Genomic DNA, 17,720 nt, shown 5'->3' with positions numbered 1-17,720 from the left:
CATGTATCCAAGCAATTTTCACACGTTCTTGCTATTTGTGCATCTGTTTCCCTTGAGGGAAAATGCTGGGTTTAAAATCCCCCTGGAGCTCATGTGCCTTTCCAGCGCCCAGCACCTATTTGGCATTCAAATAGGGAAGGCCGTCAAGGGAACAGGTGAATCCAGAGAGACTCCTACAGAAGCAGGAGAGAGAAGAACAGGGATGGAGCAGCATCTTCAGGTGAGCAGAGGACGCATGGTTTGGCTGACAAAGAGGCATCAGCCAGAGGAAGAAAGAACTAGAATGGTTTTGTGTTTTGAGGCTGGGCCAGAGAAGGTTGTGATCAAGGCAATTTGAGCAGGTGTCAGCTGCAGAGGGCAGAGGGCAGAGGCAGAGCAGAGGCCCAGTGGGCGTCTGGGGTGCCACGCACAGACTGTTGAGGTGGGACGTGGGTACCAGCTGACACTAATTGCTGACTTGGGTGCCAGGCCAGGCATGAAGGGCCTCCTGGGCACTGTCTCACTTAATGCTCTACAAGCCCGGAGTTAGGTGCTGTTACTACCCCTGCTTTACAAGTGACAGAACCGAGACTCAGGCAAGGGCAGCACTTAGCTCAGGGTCACACGGCTGAGGAAGGGCGGAGCAGCACGCCAGGGGCACTGCCCGACCCCACGTCCTCACCGTGCCAGCCCTAGGCAGCTGGCTCTGGGCCACCCGGAGGTGAGGCTTAGCCTCCTCAGCTCACCTCTTACCCCTAGAAGAAAAATGTGGTTTGACTGGCAAGAGGAGGAAACAAAAATAGCAGTTTTGTTTATAGGAGAGTCTCCAACCTACCATAGGCTGGGAGAAAAGTTAAGTCCGAGACTCCCGTGGACTCCCGGCCTGTAGTTTGTGGTCACTTCCAATCAGTGTCCAATTCCCCACTCCCACAGGGGCTGGTGTGATAAAATCAAAATTACCCAACCAGCAGCCCAGGGAGCAACAAGCACCCATAAATAGGGGCAAAAGCATAACTTGCTTAACCAATGTGCTTCTGAGATGTAAATCAACTCTGTAAATAGAACCCTGCTTTAGAGCTTCCAAAATCTGTCCCGTGAGAGAAAACACTTGTCTCGAGGGTGACCACAGTTGTATTTTAGAGGATAACACAAGGAACCTTCTCCTGATCGAACACAGTTATTCCCTTGCCCTTGGGTTCCACTTGCGTCAAGTGACTATTAAAATCGCCGAGACCTGCAGCTTGCCTGCCTGGAGGGAACCCTGGACCTCTGCAGTCTCCAGGCAGGTTCCTGTTTGATTCACTCTTCCAGATGAGGAGGGCGGCACCCTTCAGGGGCCCAGGGGCCGGGGCGCACCGGGGGCAGTGGCACCTCTCCCACTTCCAAAGCTCCCTGAGCATATGTGACTAATGGGCGTGAGTCACCCCACTTACCTGCACCATAACCTTTAGACAAACTTCTGGCCCCACATAACTGCATGGAAGTGATAAAAAGCAGTGATTCCTATTGTTACTCAGGCTGGCCTCAAACTCCTGGGCTCAAGTCACCCTCCTGGTCCCTCAAAGCTGCGACCACCTCCTTCGTGCACTAAAAACATATTTACCAAGGTATCCACCTCGACTAGGGTATCTCCCCCTTTTGTCCCCCCACGGGCCCGTTCCTGTCTGGCTGCCTGTCTGGGGAGTGGCATTCCGGAGCCATGCTCACTTGGCTCCCAGGGCTCTGGACCCCAGTCCCCTGCGCTCACTGGAAGTGCACCGGAGGCCATTTGCGAAGCTCTCTGCCATCATCTTAGGTGACCAATGCCCTGATGTGTCACAAGTGTGACTTCTCATTGCCAGGAACATTCTCCCCCAGGCCCCATTGGGGACCTTGTCATGAGCAGAAAATGCAGCCCCTCCAATGCTCTGAGAGCCCACCCTCTGCCCCCACCCTCTGCCTGTCCCCCCATTTGTTCTTCTCGTCACTGGTTGGCTGTCCTTGGCTTGCAGTCTCCAGGCTTTCTACACCTCCACCTTCACCCGGCCAGTGGCCCACTCAGCCCACAGACTCACCTTCTCTTCCCTGTGTGCATGCACAGCCCTTCATCCACCTGCTCTCCCGCCAACCCAGACACTATGCCCCCCAGCCTGCCATCTGCTATGGCCCTCACCTGGCTAAAGGCCATGGCCAGAGGCTCACACGTGCAGAAAAGTGCTGCCACCAGCCCTCGCCCTCTGGGGCGTCCGGGACACTGATGGTACCTAGAAGGTGATGGGCAGATATGTATTTCTTGAATGAATTATACTAGGTTTCCACAGCCAGCTCGCTTTCCCATCCTGTTTCACATCTCTCTCACGCTCCTCAAGCCTCGTCTCCTCATTCCAGGTGCCCCTGCTTCACGGACAAGGAAACCCCACGCTGGACTGGCTTCCCCGCCACAGCCCATTACTGTCTCCTCCCTTGGAAGGAAGACAGATCTGTACTCTGAAGACCGCCCTCACCCCCAGCCCTCTGAACGACTCCTTCACTTCCCTTCTCAGAACACACGTCCCCCGTGGGAGCCTCCCATCTCACAGGTGAAACTTGCTTGTCTCTTACTAATAAGTGAGGCCCCTCCTCTCCTGGCTCCATCCTCCCTCACTCCTCCCAGGGCTGCCCCAATCTGTGCTCTCCAAGGTCACAGAGGACCAGTGGCCTTAGAGCAGCATTCCCTATGGCCCTCCATGCCTCCGTGAGGCCAGGCCCAGGGGCTGTGCTCAGCCCTCTTTCCCTAGGTTATCTCACTGCTATGGTCTGAGTTTGTCCCCCAAAGTTCAGGTTGGAAATTTAATCCTCAATGCACCAGTCTTGAGAGGTGGGGCCTTTGTGGGGTGATTAGGTCATGAGCCTCCGCCCTCATGAATGGACTAATGCTGTTATCGTGGGAGTTCCTGATAAAAGTTAGGCTCCCTGCCCCTTGCTGGCCCTGGGATGCCTTCCATCATGGGATGACGCATAACCAAAGCCCTCACCAGAAGTGGCCCCTCGACGTTGGACTTCCCAGTCTCTAGAACCATGAGCCAAATAAACTTCTATTGTTTATAAATTGTTGTCTGTGGTGTTCTGTCATAGCAGCACAGAACGGACGAAGATACCCTCTCCCAGGGCTTTAATCTCACCCCCTCAACACCAAGTACACAAGATGTGCCCCCAAAATACTGAAGTGTAACTTTACTGCTGTCACACTAGACCCAGGCCACTCAGGGGCTCGGACTGGTGCCAGCCATCTGGCATGCCTGAGTGGCCCACCACGTTCTGCTGCCCCTCAGTGGAGCACCCAACAGGGTGAGCTGCCCCTAAGATGAAACCACTGTCTACTTACCACAAAAACTCAGAAATCTGACAAGGAGAACATACGATCTAGTAACAGGGTTGATTTTTTCAGAACATTAGAAAAGCCATGAGCTTGCAGTCTGTCTGTCCTCTGGACTAGCGGCTTTCCCTTTCCATGAATATTTGTAAGCTCAGTGCCCTGGGAGAACGTTAGCGGCAGAGGAGAAGAGGTGTGGAGGCAGCGTAACTGGGAGACTCCCTTCCCAATCCTGGCCATTCACACACCCTGCCCCTTCCCACCAATTCTGGTGCTCCTTCATTTTCCTCCAGGTTCCATCACTAGTAAACGTAAGCAATGCTCATGTGCTCCAGGACGTCAGGAACGGAGAAGACAACTGGAGACCTTCTTACCTTCTCTTGAGTGTGAGGGCCACGCTCGCCATAACGGGTTACAAAAATGGCCCCGAGGCTGGCAGCCTGTTCACACCTTGCCACTGGATTCCGCTGCAGAGTACACAGTGGTGTGCAGGTCAGGGACAGAAAGGTGGCATTTGAGAAATAAGTCATACAAGGGCTCCAGGCAAGCTAGCTGCCATTAGCTATTGGAAAGGAGTAGAGAGAAAACCCGATATGCTGTATCAGATGCCGAAGTACTTAACAGGCATGCCATGTTTTAGCTTTTTCCATACTGGGAACCCAAGTTTGGTCAGATATTTATTAGGAAAAGTCAATGCTTTGCCTTGTCTGAACCATTCACCCAGAGTATCCTCAAGGGTGGACGCAGAGCTAGGTGCGGTGGCTCACACCTGTACTCCTAGCACTCTGGGAGGCCGAGGTAGGAGGATCGCTTGAGGTCAGGAGTTTGAGACCAGCCTGAGCAAGAGCAAGACCCCGTCTCTACTAAAAATAGGAAAATTAGCCAGTCGTGGTGCCATAGTCCTAGCTACTTGGGAGGAGAATAGCTTAAGCCCAGTAGTGTGAGGTTACAGCAAGCTATGATCCTGCCACTGCACTCTATCCTGGGCAACAGAGTGAAACTCTGTCTCAAAAAGGAAAAAAAAAAAAAAAAAGTGGATGCAGTTCAGCCTGACACTTAACTGGTGACAGGACCCGGTGTCCACACTGACTTGAGTTGTGCTAGGTGCTAGAAGATTTGGAGATTAAGCAGCTTGCTCAGGGCTACTCAGATGTTGCAGAGCTGGGCAAATGCATTTCCTGATTCCTACACCAGTCGTATTTCCTTCCTTCCAACTAGGTTTTGCAACAGTAAATGGCAGAAAGAAGGACCCATGCCAATCCTAGATATGCTAGTTTTGCCCAATACAGCGAGGGGGGGAAAACCAGTAACTAGAAACCATTAATAAATGGATTGTAAAAGCACCCAAATGTTATTTTGTTCCATTTGAGGGCAAGTATTTCTCGAGTTCAAGGGCTAGGAGGGTACGTAACTTAAAAGGGAGTCTCCCTCCTGAGAGAAGAATGAGTGGCAGGCACCACAAACAAGGGAAGACGGGACTAGAGAACCGAACACTCACAGATAGTGAAGAGCTTCAGAAACTTTCTGATGTTGTGTTTTACATGAAAACTTCTTGAAGTCACCATTTTTGATTTTTCCTTTTCAGATACAGTGAACAGCGGCCAAACTGTTTTAATTTCCGAATTTATTAAAATGATTAACCTCAATACTGCAAGTGCATGTACAAAATATTTGTAAAAAATGTTTTTAATGAAACGTTAAAGAACTTACCTCAAATGCTGAAAAAGTCCTTTCATTCTTTCAGTACAAGGAATACATTGTATCTCAAAAGTATTACAACTCAGCAAAACAATTTAAAACAGTAATTTGAAAAATGATTGAAAATTGAATACTTTACATATATTTCTATGATCATTTCCTAATTCTTACAATGCCAAAATCTTAACGAATCATTGCATAAGCTCGAGCTAGAAGTTTTATTGAATGCAACCTCTTCCAAACTGGTCAACAGTGTGTGGATTTCACCATTCCGCACAGTGAAGTTCTACAGCAGATCTAGAACAGTTCGGAGGCCCCTACCTTTAAGAACGGAAATTAGGTTTCCCTAGAAGGCATCAACAGTGGCTGCTGAGTGCTTGTGCATACCAACTCCTGAGAGGCAGTGATTCGTTACCAAATGTCACTGCTCTGAGACCCATGGGAAGGTCTGCCTCAAAAGACGAGGCCACAATAAAATTAAAATATCATAAATAAGTTACTAAAATTAAGCTTAAAAATGAAGAAAAATGGGAAATGTATTGTTACTTTTTCCTTAAGATTGTAATTCCTGAAATGGCTATTGTTGGTATTCAAATATAAATGTTAGTCTCTGAAACTTTTCAAAACACCCCAAACTAAGGTGGGAAAAGAGGCGCCCCACTGCCCTCCAGCACTCTCCAGACACAGGGAGCCCAGGAGGACTGGCTGTGGGCTGCCAAGTGCCCCAGGTGCCTAGGGACAGGTGCTCCTGAGACCAGGGGCTGCCCTCCCTCTTGAGGTGACGACCTCCAGTTGCGGCAGAAGGGGGTGTGGGTGGAAGGAAGTCTACTATGTGCTTCCAAATTAATACCTGAGGAATTAGACTGCACCATAACAAACAAGGATGAGACCATGTAAGACTACGGAAGTAATTCCTTAGAGAACATAGGTGAAAACAACCTAAACTTTAAAAACTTTTAATGAACCTTATTAATTTCTATTTGGAACCTATGGGCAAGAGGTTTAAGGAGCTTAATTTAAATAATGTCCCTCAAACCTGGAAACTGGTAGGAATCAATTGTAGTAACAGTAAGCATTGAGGTTTTCTCCACTGGACTTTTCATTACCTGCAGATTCCTTTTAACATCTTAAGACATGGGCTACTTTTCTAGATACTATACAAATCCCCTAAATGGATTTTACTTAGGAACACTGTGTCTGAAAGTACACGTACACATTTCCCAGAAATAGAGACCCACTGGTGTCAAACACCTGTTACAGATTTATATTCCCAAATCTTTTGCCCAGTGATTTGTAAAGTAATCCAGAGAAATGAAAAGAGCCTGGCATTGAACATAAAGTAGTAATCAAAAAATTTGCTCATTAAGTTACTTAAAATTAATTTCTCTTCTCAAAGTGCTTCAAAAAACAAATTAAATCTGACACCTCTTTTTGTTTAACTGAAAATATAGTCAAAAAATCTTTGATATTTTCATAATAAACTAACATAAGCCAAGAACTCCCACTGATGCAGTGCTTAAAACTATATATTTATAATTTCCTATTTTATTGGCATGAATATTTCTAAACTTAAAAACCTTCCTGGTAAGTTCTTTTAATTTCTTATGACAAAAATTTCTCACAACACACAAATATTTACAACATATACATTGTTTTCAGTTGTTTACACTGAATTTCAAAGACAAACATTTTTATAGGTTACCACAGAACAAAAGCTGTGACTCATGTTTTTATTTCATAAACTATTATAAGTTAAAGTGAATAGATTTTTTTTAATATTCCTTGTAGCATTTTACAAGTGCAACAGAAAACTTGAAGACCCAAATTAAGATAGCTGTAGTTCATTAGATAAACGTTGCCTGTTGTCATCACATTGTTCACAGCAAATTTTGAAAAAATAAGCACCAATCATTCTTGCAAAGAACAATTTTATCTAAAAGGATTGAAAAGAGTTAAATACAAGGTCTTTAATTTACATGACAAGCAATAAATACGCCGTATCGAAACTCATCCTGCACACTGCTACCTTTGTACATATAATGTACTGAAAAGTGAGCTGTCACGCGTGTAAATGTATTTTTTTTTTTTTTTAAAGAAACCAATTTGACTCCCAACCAATGGTTTGCTATATTAACAAAGGCCACAAACAGTACACCTGGGCCAGCAAACAGTGTGAAACTGACAAACTCCAAGGAGGGGAAACATCTAGCAAATAAATCAAAAAGCCAAAGATCGTTGCTGGTGATATTAGCATACTAGAAAATCTTAATATGCTGCTACTATGATTTGTTTTAAATTATTATTTAGACATATATTAAAGAGCCAACTGATGCTCTTAAAAGTTAAAAAAAAAATTGTGTAGCCACATTATTGTTTTCAACGTCCTGTGTGGAAAGTTGCTATCACTGTACAATTTTGCTTGAGCCTTTATTTTACAACAGGGCTTTACCTCTAACTCAGAATTGCACGTAAGAAGGCTATTTAAAAAGTACGATAAAAATTTGCACAAATCAGACTTAAGAAGAGTCAGGATGCTGTACACTTTCTACAATATTATGCTGATAAGTGAAGAGACAATAGAAGTGCTGCCACTAAAATGTTTCAGTTGAGGAATAATTGACTGGAATTTTTTATTTCTTTAAAGTAGTTATCCCAGGTCAAATTAAGACCAAGAGCTTATGCATTAAGCCTTAAAGACTGATCTTCTCTTCTCCTTGAAGAAATGTCAATATCTATAGAGTCTTTTCCAACTATTAGCCTCAATCGCTTAGCTGGAGGAAGAGGAATAAAATCATCTTCAAAGTCATCATCATAGTCATCTTCCTCTTCATCTCCCTCAGAAGAGGAGGAATCATCTGTACTTTCTTCCTCATACTGACCGTACTCATCTACCTCCATTCCAGACTCCAGGAGAGAAAGAGGATCGCTGCAGCACACCCCATTTTCATGAAGCCCCTCTGCATAAGACCCCCTACTTTCTTCATCCCGTTTTAGCTGGATTTTTAACTTTGTAGAACTACTGCCTGATCCTGAGTTGAATCCATTATTTAGCTTTGCTACGTAGAGATTATTATCATTTTCATGGTCTTTACTTAACTTGATGCTTATTTTTGAAGAATTCATTCCGTCACTCTCTTGGTCATTTGTCTTGCTGCTGCTGTCATGACGTCTCCGAAGAGTCAATTTGGGAATCCCAGAGTTATTTTCTAGGATCAGCTGTGCATCATACCTCGTAATGCGCCTCTTCTTTTTACTTTTTGCAGTTCTAAAGCCGTCTTTTGTTTTGAAGCTATCTGATGTGACCACTGCACAACCGACAGACGAAGGAGCACAGTCTGCGTAGCTCACAGGCACACCTGTCGTGCCACTGTGCTCGCCCTGGGCAGAATGGGGCCCCATCAGATCTGGCACTGCATCATCTTCCCCCGGAGAATCATGCATCGGAGTGGATTCCTCTATTTTTGCAAACTGCTTCACAAGTTTTCCCTGTCGTGACTTCTTTTTGGACACGCCAGTGTCATTTTTGTGACACTTTGTCTCCCCCTTTTGTGCGGTCTCATGAGCCGGTTCTTCTTCCTGCACAGTGGGAGCTGCGTGCTCCCCGCTGTCTGGGCAAGATTCCGCCACACTGTTTTTATAGCCATCCAACGTATTTGGTTCAAGCTTGATGTCAGAGGCCTCCTGCAGACTCGTTCTTGTCCTCGCTGACCGCCGGGTTATGTAGGTGCAGGGCGAGCCCTCCCCCTGCGAGTGAGCACCTCGTACAGGATTCTGTCTGTGTTCTCGTGCTGCGTGCCTGGTCAAGCACCCGCTAGCAACCACGGCTTGGGCTGGTCCCTCCGGCTCCTTATCTTTTTTAATGGGCAAATTTTTATACAGAACTACTTTAGGCTCTTTAAGTACTAAATTTCCCATTTCGAGTTTTCTTGAAGCATTCTTTTGCTCCAGCCGCTTGCAGTGATTTCTTAATTTTATCTTTGAGAGTAAAGGCTTTGCAGGCTTTTTCAGTTTCTTTGGTACCCTGGAATTATTTATGTGAGTTAGCTTGGATGAGGTAGAGCTGGAAGAGGCGGGAATTCTTGACACAGACTGCCGTGTTAACGTTCTGCTCTTGCTGTTCTTTTTCACACCAACGGAAGATTTTCGGTTAGAAGCTGTAAGGTAAAAAAAAAAAAAAAAAAAGGTGAAAAATAGCCTTGGCAACACAGCAGAGTTCAACAAAACAATGCCCCAAACCAGACTATTAGCTATAGTATGTTGAGATTATACAGACGTAGAAAACAGACAACAGTTCAGATTTTGCCGGCACACACATTCCCTATACGGCTTTTCTTTGAAGTTCCCTTTCTAATTTATGGGCATCTATTCATTTCTGAGATAAGTTAGGAGCTTTTAGCACAGCAGGGACCTAGATTTCACTCTAAGCCTCTCCTTAATCTGTCATGATGCTGGTCCGAACGAAGGCCTTTTTTCTCTTGATTTAGTATTTTCCCACATAGAAGATTTGAAGAAAAGCTAAGTAAAAATCATGGTTTTCTTTTCTTTTACAAACTCTTCTTAAAATTGTCATTTTAAATATGTTTCTAAAACCCATTACTCATTAACCCGAAGTAAGTACAGTACTTGGCCAGTAGTACAGAACAGAAATATATTACTAATAGGCCCTAAGAGACAAATTCTATTACAATGGTTTCAAACAAGAAAAATAGATCCTAAGATCTGTGTTTTGTTACTCCAGAAAATACACCGTCGCTAGAAAAAGAACTGATTATCCTAAGTCGTTCCCGTCACCTCTGTGAGGACCAGAAGACGACTGAGCTGGCAGATGAGCTGCAGAACTGACTTGGGCCCACACCTTCGGTGACTGCCTGATGCCAACAGTCACACTGAAAGAGAAAGCAGTGACAGGCTGCTAGAATAACACATTTCAGGACAAACGGCATACTTCTTTCCTCCAGGACAAGGATACAGAAAGGCTGCAAGGATCCTAGTGGTAACTATAACCTGAGAACTAACATGACAGTTGAATGGCTTCTCAAAGGCTTTACGTGTGACTCAAGCGCAAGCTGCTACTGCAGTGTCTCCGGCCTTGCCAGTGACTTTCTGCTATTTTTTCCCTCTACATTTACATTCTGGACTATTATTTATAATTTTACGCAAGTCAATTTCTCAATTACTTTGTTCCCACATCCCCCACTTCAAAAGCCTCTTCCTGATCAAAACATCCTTTAAAGATGTTCCCTTCACTAGGGAAGCTAAAATGACCGAATTGACTGATTTTCACCACCTCTCACCAAAAAACAGGGAGAACAAGAACAAGGAATATGGGTAAGCCCAGCACACTGCCGGCCCAGAGTGAGGATCAGGATGCTGCGGAGAAGGTTTCTGTCGCTTCCAACAACGCCTGAGCGTTGCCAGGGCAACTGCCATTCCTTCTGCCTGGCTAAGCAAGCAAGTTACCATTAGTTTTTATTGAGAGAGGAGCACGAATGCGTAACAAGGATTCCAAAAACATCAAACCACCAAGAATATAAGGCTCTGTACTCAGAGATTAGATCATAAATGGCTTCAGGGTACCTGAACTACCAAAATTCAGAGTGAAGAGCTCCAATGACTAAACCAAGAACATACTTATACATGTGGGCTGCTAACAAGGGGCAACTTATTTTAGAGGAGTAGTGAAATTTGAATACCACCCCGTTTGAGAATGAGTGATTTATGATGAACTGGAATTATACAGAACTACTTGGTAGAAAATATTTTTAAAAATAAGGCTGTTTAGGGGAATCCTTTTGTGAAAGGACTTCTTTATGCTTACATGGCTTGCCTACAAGGTGGACTGAGTAGATGCACTATTAATAGACACTAGTGTTTTGCTTGTTTCCAGGCAAAACCTAGGACACACCTGCATTTGTTTGGCTGCCATTTGCTTGGCTTTCCCAAGTGTGGCCATGATGAGCCTTCACTCACCCTGTGCTACTTCAAGGACTGATGTATGAGCAAGCTTAGTGGTTCTCAATCTTATTCTTCCTCTTTCCATACTATTCTTAGTACATACCTGCAATCACCCCTACTCAGTTATCACGTATCATATTCTCCACACAATCTCCTGCAACCTGGATCCAGCCTGCCCCTCCAACAAGACAGCATCTGCCAATCCGGTGACTTCGTTATAAAATCCAATGAACACTTCTCAACCCTTCATTTCTCTGAATATGACACTGATAACCATTTTTTCTTGAGAAATCCTCTCTTCCTTAGGCTGTCAATGAGCACACTCCCCTGGGCTTCCTTCCCCCATCCCTAGCACTCCTCCTCCATCTGCCCCTAGACTATCATTCCTCAGGCCCCCACCACCCAGCTGATAAGCACCCACTGCCCACAGCCAATTACCACTTACATGCTGATAATTCCCTAACTCCTTTCTCTGGCCTCTCTCCTAAATTATAGATCCAGATCACCGAATGCTGACTGAGGCTGTCTCTAAGCCCCTCACAGACAACACGCCTAGACTGAGCTCACCGTCAAGTCCCCTGGCAGCTTCCCCTTCCACGTGCTCCCTCTCAGGCAGTACAACGACCATCTGCCCAGCTGCCGGACCAGAAAACTAGAGGTCATCCTTCACTCTCACTTTCCCTGTCTCATCCAATCACCACATCCTATGGAGTCCACCCCTGCAATGTCACTGCAACCCATCTACTCTTCCCTGTTCCAAATGCCATGGTCACCTGCCAGAACTACGTCTGCTTGCTCTCTCTCCCAACAATCTGTTATCTACCGTGTAGCCAGAAGGGTTTTCCCAGTATATCATGTCACTTCTGGGCTTTAAACCTGTCAGTAGTACCCTAATGCCCTAAGAATAAAGTCCAAAATATAAAACTCTGGTCACATCTCTTCTTCCCGTCGTGTACTCCAGTGATGGCACTGGAGAACAAGTCATCTTCTATTCAAGTCCTCCACTTGACCAATATCATTGTATGAAAGTCCCTTTGCTCTGAACATGCCTCACTTGGTCAACTTCTCATCCCCCCGTCAGTCTCAGCTTAGGCCCACCTCTTTCAGGGAGACTTTTGTGGCTTTTTTGGTAAGACAGGGTGTCCTTCCTATGTATTCTCATAGCACCTAAGACTCTCCTTACTTGGCACTTATTTTATCCATTAGATGAAATCCCATTTTGTGGTGATTCTGAATCCAGGCTCTCTCCATCCCATACCCTCCTTCCAAAAGATTCATTGCTGGCAGTAGTACCCCAAAGCTCTTTCATGTGTTTGTGTCTAAACTGAGCACAAAACGGACTGCATTTGATGCTATGTATTACTTCAATAGAGATTTTACTTGTATGGTTGTGTATTCATCACTGTATTCTCCTTTTGTTTTAAAAGCATTACTCCATCAAAAGCCCAGTCAAAAGGTATGCTCATCAAGTCAAAGGCCAAAAAAGACACAGATAAACCAGGCAAGAGAAATGTGAGCAATGAGACTAAGATGAGAGTCCAATGTAGTGCCAAGAGTCCTTCACTGTCCAGAGAAGGTGCTATGCTGTCTTTGGGGGGTTGAAAATTTCAGACAGTGAGGAGGAAGACTGTGGCCACAAACCAAAAGTCAGTAATTTTTAAAAAGTCTAACAAGATACTAAGGATTACGCACAAGTGGAGACAAGATATGCCTGTGGTTACCCTTCCTTCAGCACTAACATACCTTATGTGATTATCTTCTTCTAGCGGCTGGGACAAATCCCAAATGCATAAACCTGGATGGTAATTTTAGATGGTGATACATATCCTTCTTAGCAATTACTATATATACTGAGTGCTGTGCAACATGGCCAAATTAGTATGACGTCAACCCTAACGAACACCCTTGGAGTGCCATTAAACCCTTGTGAAAACCAAGTTCACATGGACTAGCATGCCTAAGACAGATGATCTTAGGCATGCTGGCAGGGATGGGACTTGACCGTAGGCCTGTGGCTCAAATCAAGATCCCTAGTTTTTAATCACTGTTATGCTGCTTATCAGGTATACCACTGAATTACTATGGTGTCATAACTCACAGGTAAAGGACCCACTGCATGGCTATCATGGTCATTCCAGGGTGCCCTCAAAACCATAAGGCAGTGTGGCATCAAGACTTACAAGCGGATATAAGAGCTGCAAAGTGACACCAGAGCCTTCCTGAGTGCTCAGATCGCAAGGGAAATGCACTGTCAACGTGAACCTAGATAACATACGGGGCACATGCAGTTCAGCATCTCTAGAACTTGAGACTCCAGAAAACCCTTGATGGGACTTTGCAGACCTCAGTATCAAGTTTACTAGGCACAAGTAGCTTTCATCTAATGTGACCCACACGGTCTGGCTACCTGGAACAGGGCGCTGGCAAGAACTCTGAAGCAACCTGTAGACTTAGGAGAAAAGTGTTCTGATTAATTAGTGATGTCAGTGATCGGTGAGATAGTGAGAAATGGTGCCCCTGCCTCTTATGTCTAGGACAGATGCTCCTTAGTTAAGATGAACTTCTACTGGCTGAGTCTTCTGGGGCTTGTCCCGACTTGTGGTACCTGCAGGGACTGTGTCCGTATCTTCCCACACTGCTCAAGAGCCTCTGGTCTCACATCCCGTATCACAGCACTAACAGGGGGCAGCCCAGCCAGCAAGGCACAAGCAGCCTGAAAAACTAGAATACTCCAATAACTGCATTATAATTCAGACCTGTGGACTGCATTTGTGAAAATGGATTCCTTGTCTCCATTCCTGGATGCTAAAGCAAACGAGCTGTAGTTCTCAAGATACCTTCCAAAAAAGCCATGCGTGGAAGGAAGAAATATTTTTTCTTCTAACTAGACAGAAATATTTATTTATACATGCTGTTCAAAGAAAGCCGTTCCTCTTATCAGCTGCTAAATTATGTGTAAGTGAACTGCAAGATAAAGACGAGCAACCACACAAATTAAAAGCGCTCAGCACCTATATACACAACATGCACCCGCCGACCCTGGGAGAGGAGCTCTGCCAACTCCGGCTTTGCTACCAGCTGCAGTTTCCAAAAGCGTTTCTTTCAGAAGTAGAACGGTATGGTTGAGACACAAACACCAAAAGAAATACAGCCTAAGAGAATACAAGAACTTGAGAAAATCCTCAAGTGAACGTGATTTAGTATACAACAGTCTTAGAGGTGAGTGAGCCTCGAGCTCCAGAACACTGAGCCACGTCCACCTACTCTGTCCATAACCTCAATATTAGTTACACAGTCCTCAGATTACTCCAATCATGCTGCAGAGGTAATTTGAATAAAGCAAGCACCCCAATATAAGCAGTCACTGCAAAGTGCTGTATTTCTATGCTGTAATGCTGAGAACTACAGCCCAAAGGGATTATCTAGTCCCTCTAAACTTGGGAAAATGGCATTTCTAGTCTGCTCTGCATAGTTACTTGTGCGCTCTTCTTACCCTGGAGCTAAGGCATAAGCTCCCTGAGGGAGAAGCCTGAGTCTCAACATCTTTTTTATCTCTTCAAGAACAAGCAGGCTCTTAATAACTATTTGGTTTATTAATAAATATTTCCCAATATTATTTGGTTTAACATTAATAAATAAATGGCTACATATTAGTAGATGTAACACCTTCCAAACATTATTTGGGTTTTGATCTTTTAAACTAAGCAGTGTACTAAGTTCAGTATCTACATACTAATAATAAAGTCAATACACAAAAGCACAAAACATCCCCCCATGTACCTCACAGAGCCATTCAATGTGGGCAGCTTTGTGGTCACTTCCATGTACAGATGGCAGCACGCACCTAAGTGTGTGGTTTTTTTTTTTTTTCTAAAGAGAGACAAGGTCTCACCATGTTTCCCAAGCTGGTATTGAACTCCTAGGCTCAGGTGATCCTCCTGCCTCAGCCTCCCAAGTAGCTGGATTACAGGTGCGTGCCACCACGCCTGGCTTTTAAGTGTTTTTATGTATGCATTTATAAAATGGGCTTCACAAGTCTCCAGTTTCACCAAGGAACCAGACTCAGAAAACAAATGTTCATTACACTGCATTTATTATTAGAATCAACAGTCAACAGTGAATGATTGACTAACTCTTCTTTTTTTGTTCCCTTTGAACATTAACTAAAAAGACTGGAATAGGACTACAGTACTGCTTTTCCACTACAGAGGCTACACCTGGCCTCTGACTCCCAGCAGCAGGCAGATTCAGGAATTCACGGCAGTGACATTCACCATCATGGGAGACACCGTCCCTTTTCTTCAGGATTTTCTGTAGGGGAAGGGAGTACCCAGTGTTGGGCTGAGAACATCTGAAAGTAGGGAGAAGAGCCTAAAATAATCAGTATCTCAGAGGGCTCTGCTTCCTAAGTGCTAAGAAGTCTTACTAGACGTTTAAGTGCCAACACAGGCATACTTTGGGAATCACCAAGTGAGACTTTACAACTTCCGCCTCTCTCAGAGACAAGTCAGACTGAAGATTCTACTGCTTTAGTGGCAACTACAGAAAACTGGTGTTACCCAGAAAAACAGTAGCAATTAGAATGGTTCCAGTACGTGAAAGCTCCTCAAACATGATGTTTTCCTTTGCCCATTTAGATTTTCTTCTCTTTATTTTCTCTTTGTTTATTCTTCATCCTTTTTCCAGTTTCCATTAGATCTTGCCCCCATAAACAACTGGTATCTCCAAGCTTGGTTTTTTCTCCTTTTCATCTCTCTTCCTACTTTCTGTAGTAGCTAATATACAACATGTCATAATATAGCAACATTCAAAATGCTCTATCACAATTCTGAGTCTGGTAACTGGTGGTTTGGTGAATTGGGTTAGTTCATTTTTAAAAAGGTAACCAAGTGTAGAAAGGTGGAAGCCTTGAGGCCAGATGCTATGAATTACCTAAGTCCATCATCTTTTCCAAACAGACTGGCTAGACACTGGAACATGTAAAAGCCTATATGATTCTACATAGTCCTTTGTCTTCTTGTAGGGCCTAACGATATCATTAAAGTGTCACTAACACCTTGAAAATGATTTTCTCAAACATATGATGACCCTGGAACATATGAAGAACTCAATATCCAGTTACCAAGCATTCAAGAAAAACAGTCTAGAGTATGATATTGAATTTGGAGGTGAGATACAGAGTGTGCCTTAGTACTCAAATCCTTTCGAGAACCTTGCAGTGCTGCCAACACTCATGGGTCCTGGTTTCTCTCAATATTTAAAAGTTTAAAACTACTGAAGCACACTTTAGAAAGCAAATTGTGTGAAAATACTTAAAGATATGCTTATCAAATCTCCCTTACTTACTTGCATTGTTTTTTTCCTGAGTTGTATCTGCATCAGTGTTAGAGCTGACAGATTGACTGTCTGAATTTTTGCTGCTGTCACCTAACTTTTTAAGCCTATTTAAACGTTTATCTGTTTCTCTGAGTCCATATTTGCTATTGATAACAGGAGCAGGCGCAGGCAGTCCCACTCTGGATTTAAAAGCACCAGTTCCCCGTCTGAAAGAGAAAACAGCACAGGTTAAACAAACAGCATACTTACTTACACTAAGCCTCACTGCTGAGGGTACTCAGCCACATCAGGTCCACAGGTGTGAACAAAGGAGGCCTCAACCACCACCGGCAACCTACCAAGTCTAGACCCCTCAAAGGAAATTAAAAATGTACGTAATAAAAGTAACTTTAAAAACTCTGTACTTGGCCGGGAGTGATGGCTCAAGCCTAAATCCTAGCACTTCGGGAGGCTGAGGCAGGAGGATGGCTTGAACCCAGGAGTTTGAGGTTGCACTGTGCTATGATGATGCCACTGCACTCTTCTAGTCCAGGCAACAGAGCAGGGAAAGGAGAAAAAAAAAAAAAAAAAAAAGCCTGGCACAATAGTTAGGTCTAAATCATAGCTTAAAAAACCCCACGTTTGCACTATTTAACACTAGTTTTAAAAATTCAGAGAATTTCCATAAACTAAGAACTTAATGTTGGATACAAATTCTAATTGAAATTCTTTGTAAGAAGGTGATGCTACTATTAGTGAAAATCTGTCTTCTAGGGCAATAAAACTTGTTAAATAATTATTTTAAAGTTTCTGCAATAACATGATCATAATTAAATTAACAAAGTGTTCCTAAAAACATTTAAAAGACTTGATTTTCACCACTGAATGATTTGTACCCCTGCTTTATTTATATAAATCCTTGTGAAGTAAACGAGGGTACTTACTGAGAGGTTCTCTTAAACTTCCCTAATAAATCTAGCTTTGCAAATTTTTGCTTTATTCAGTATAAATTTTTACTCAGCTCTATTCAAAAAAGTAAGTTAGGAATTAACATACATATTGCATTTAAGAAACAAGAGATCTCTTTGGCCAAAATTATCTTCACTGACTTGCTTTTTACTGGTCTAAGCTTTTTACCAAAAAGTCATACAATAGCAGCTTCTGAATTTGGGACAGAATTGTGAATGTCCTGGATTATGAAAGCAGTATTGCCCTCCGTAAGGTTCCATATAATTTATATCTTTCAGAATTTGGATGAAAGGAAGAGAATTTTTCTCCCCTCATAAAATCTTATTTTCTCTCCCTACCCCTTTACCCCTCCCTTAATGCTAAGAAGCACAGACCTGTATTTAATGCAGGAATTTTTGGAACATAAAGGTTAGCATTCTTGTTTTCTTCTCTTTCTTAGAATGGATTTAAAATTCTATTTTTATTAATGCTC

The 17,720-nt window shown here is 43.8% G+C and overlaps 1 protein-coding gene across 2 annotated transcripts in view; it reads right to left on the bottom strand.

The window, feature by feature from the left end:
- Positions 1-6,807: 6,807 nt before the first annotated feature.
- Positions 6,808-17,720, bottom strand: part of KMT5B (lysine methyltransferase 5B) — a 55,068-nt gene continuing 44,155 nt past the window's right edge. For both annotated transcript variants that reach the window (XM_069471738.1, XM_069471739.1), the window contains exons 10-11: positions 16,310-16,506; positions 6,808-9,162 (exon numbers count right to left, since the gene is read on the bottom strand). In XM_069471738.1, the coding sequence (XP_069327839.1) occupies positions 7,685-9,162; positions 16,310-16,506 (1,675 nt within the window). In that variant the 3' untranslated portion in view covers positions 6,808-7,684. The remainder of the gene's footprint in view (positions 9,163-16,309; positions 16,507-17,720) is intronic.

This window comes from Eulemur rufifrons, chromosome 6 (genome assembly GCF_041146395.1).
Source record: "Eulemur rufifrons isolate Redbay chromosome 6, OSU_ERuf_1, whole genome shotgun sequence".
Taxonomy (NCBI): domain Eukaryota; kingdom Metazoa; phylum Chordata; class Mammalia; order Primates; family Lemuridae; genus Eulemur; species Eulemur rufifrons.
This window is presented reverse-complemented; position numbering and strand designations above follow the sequence as displayed.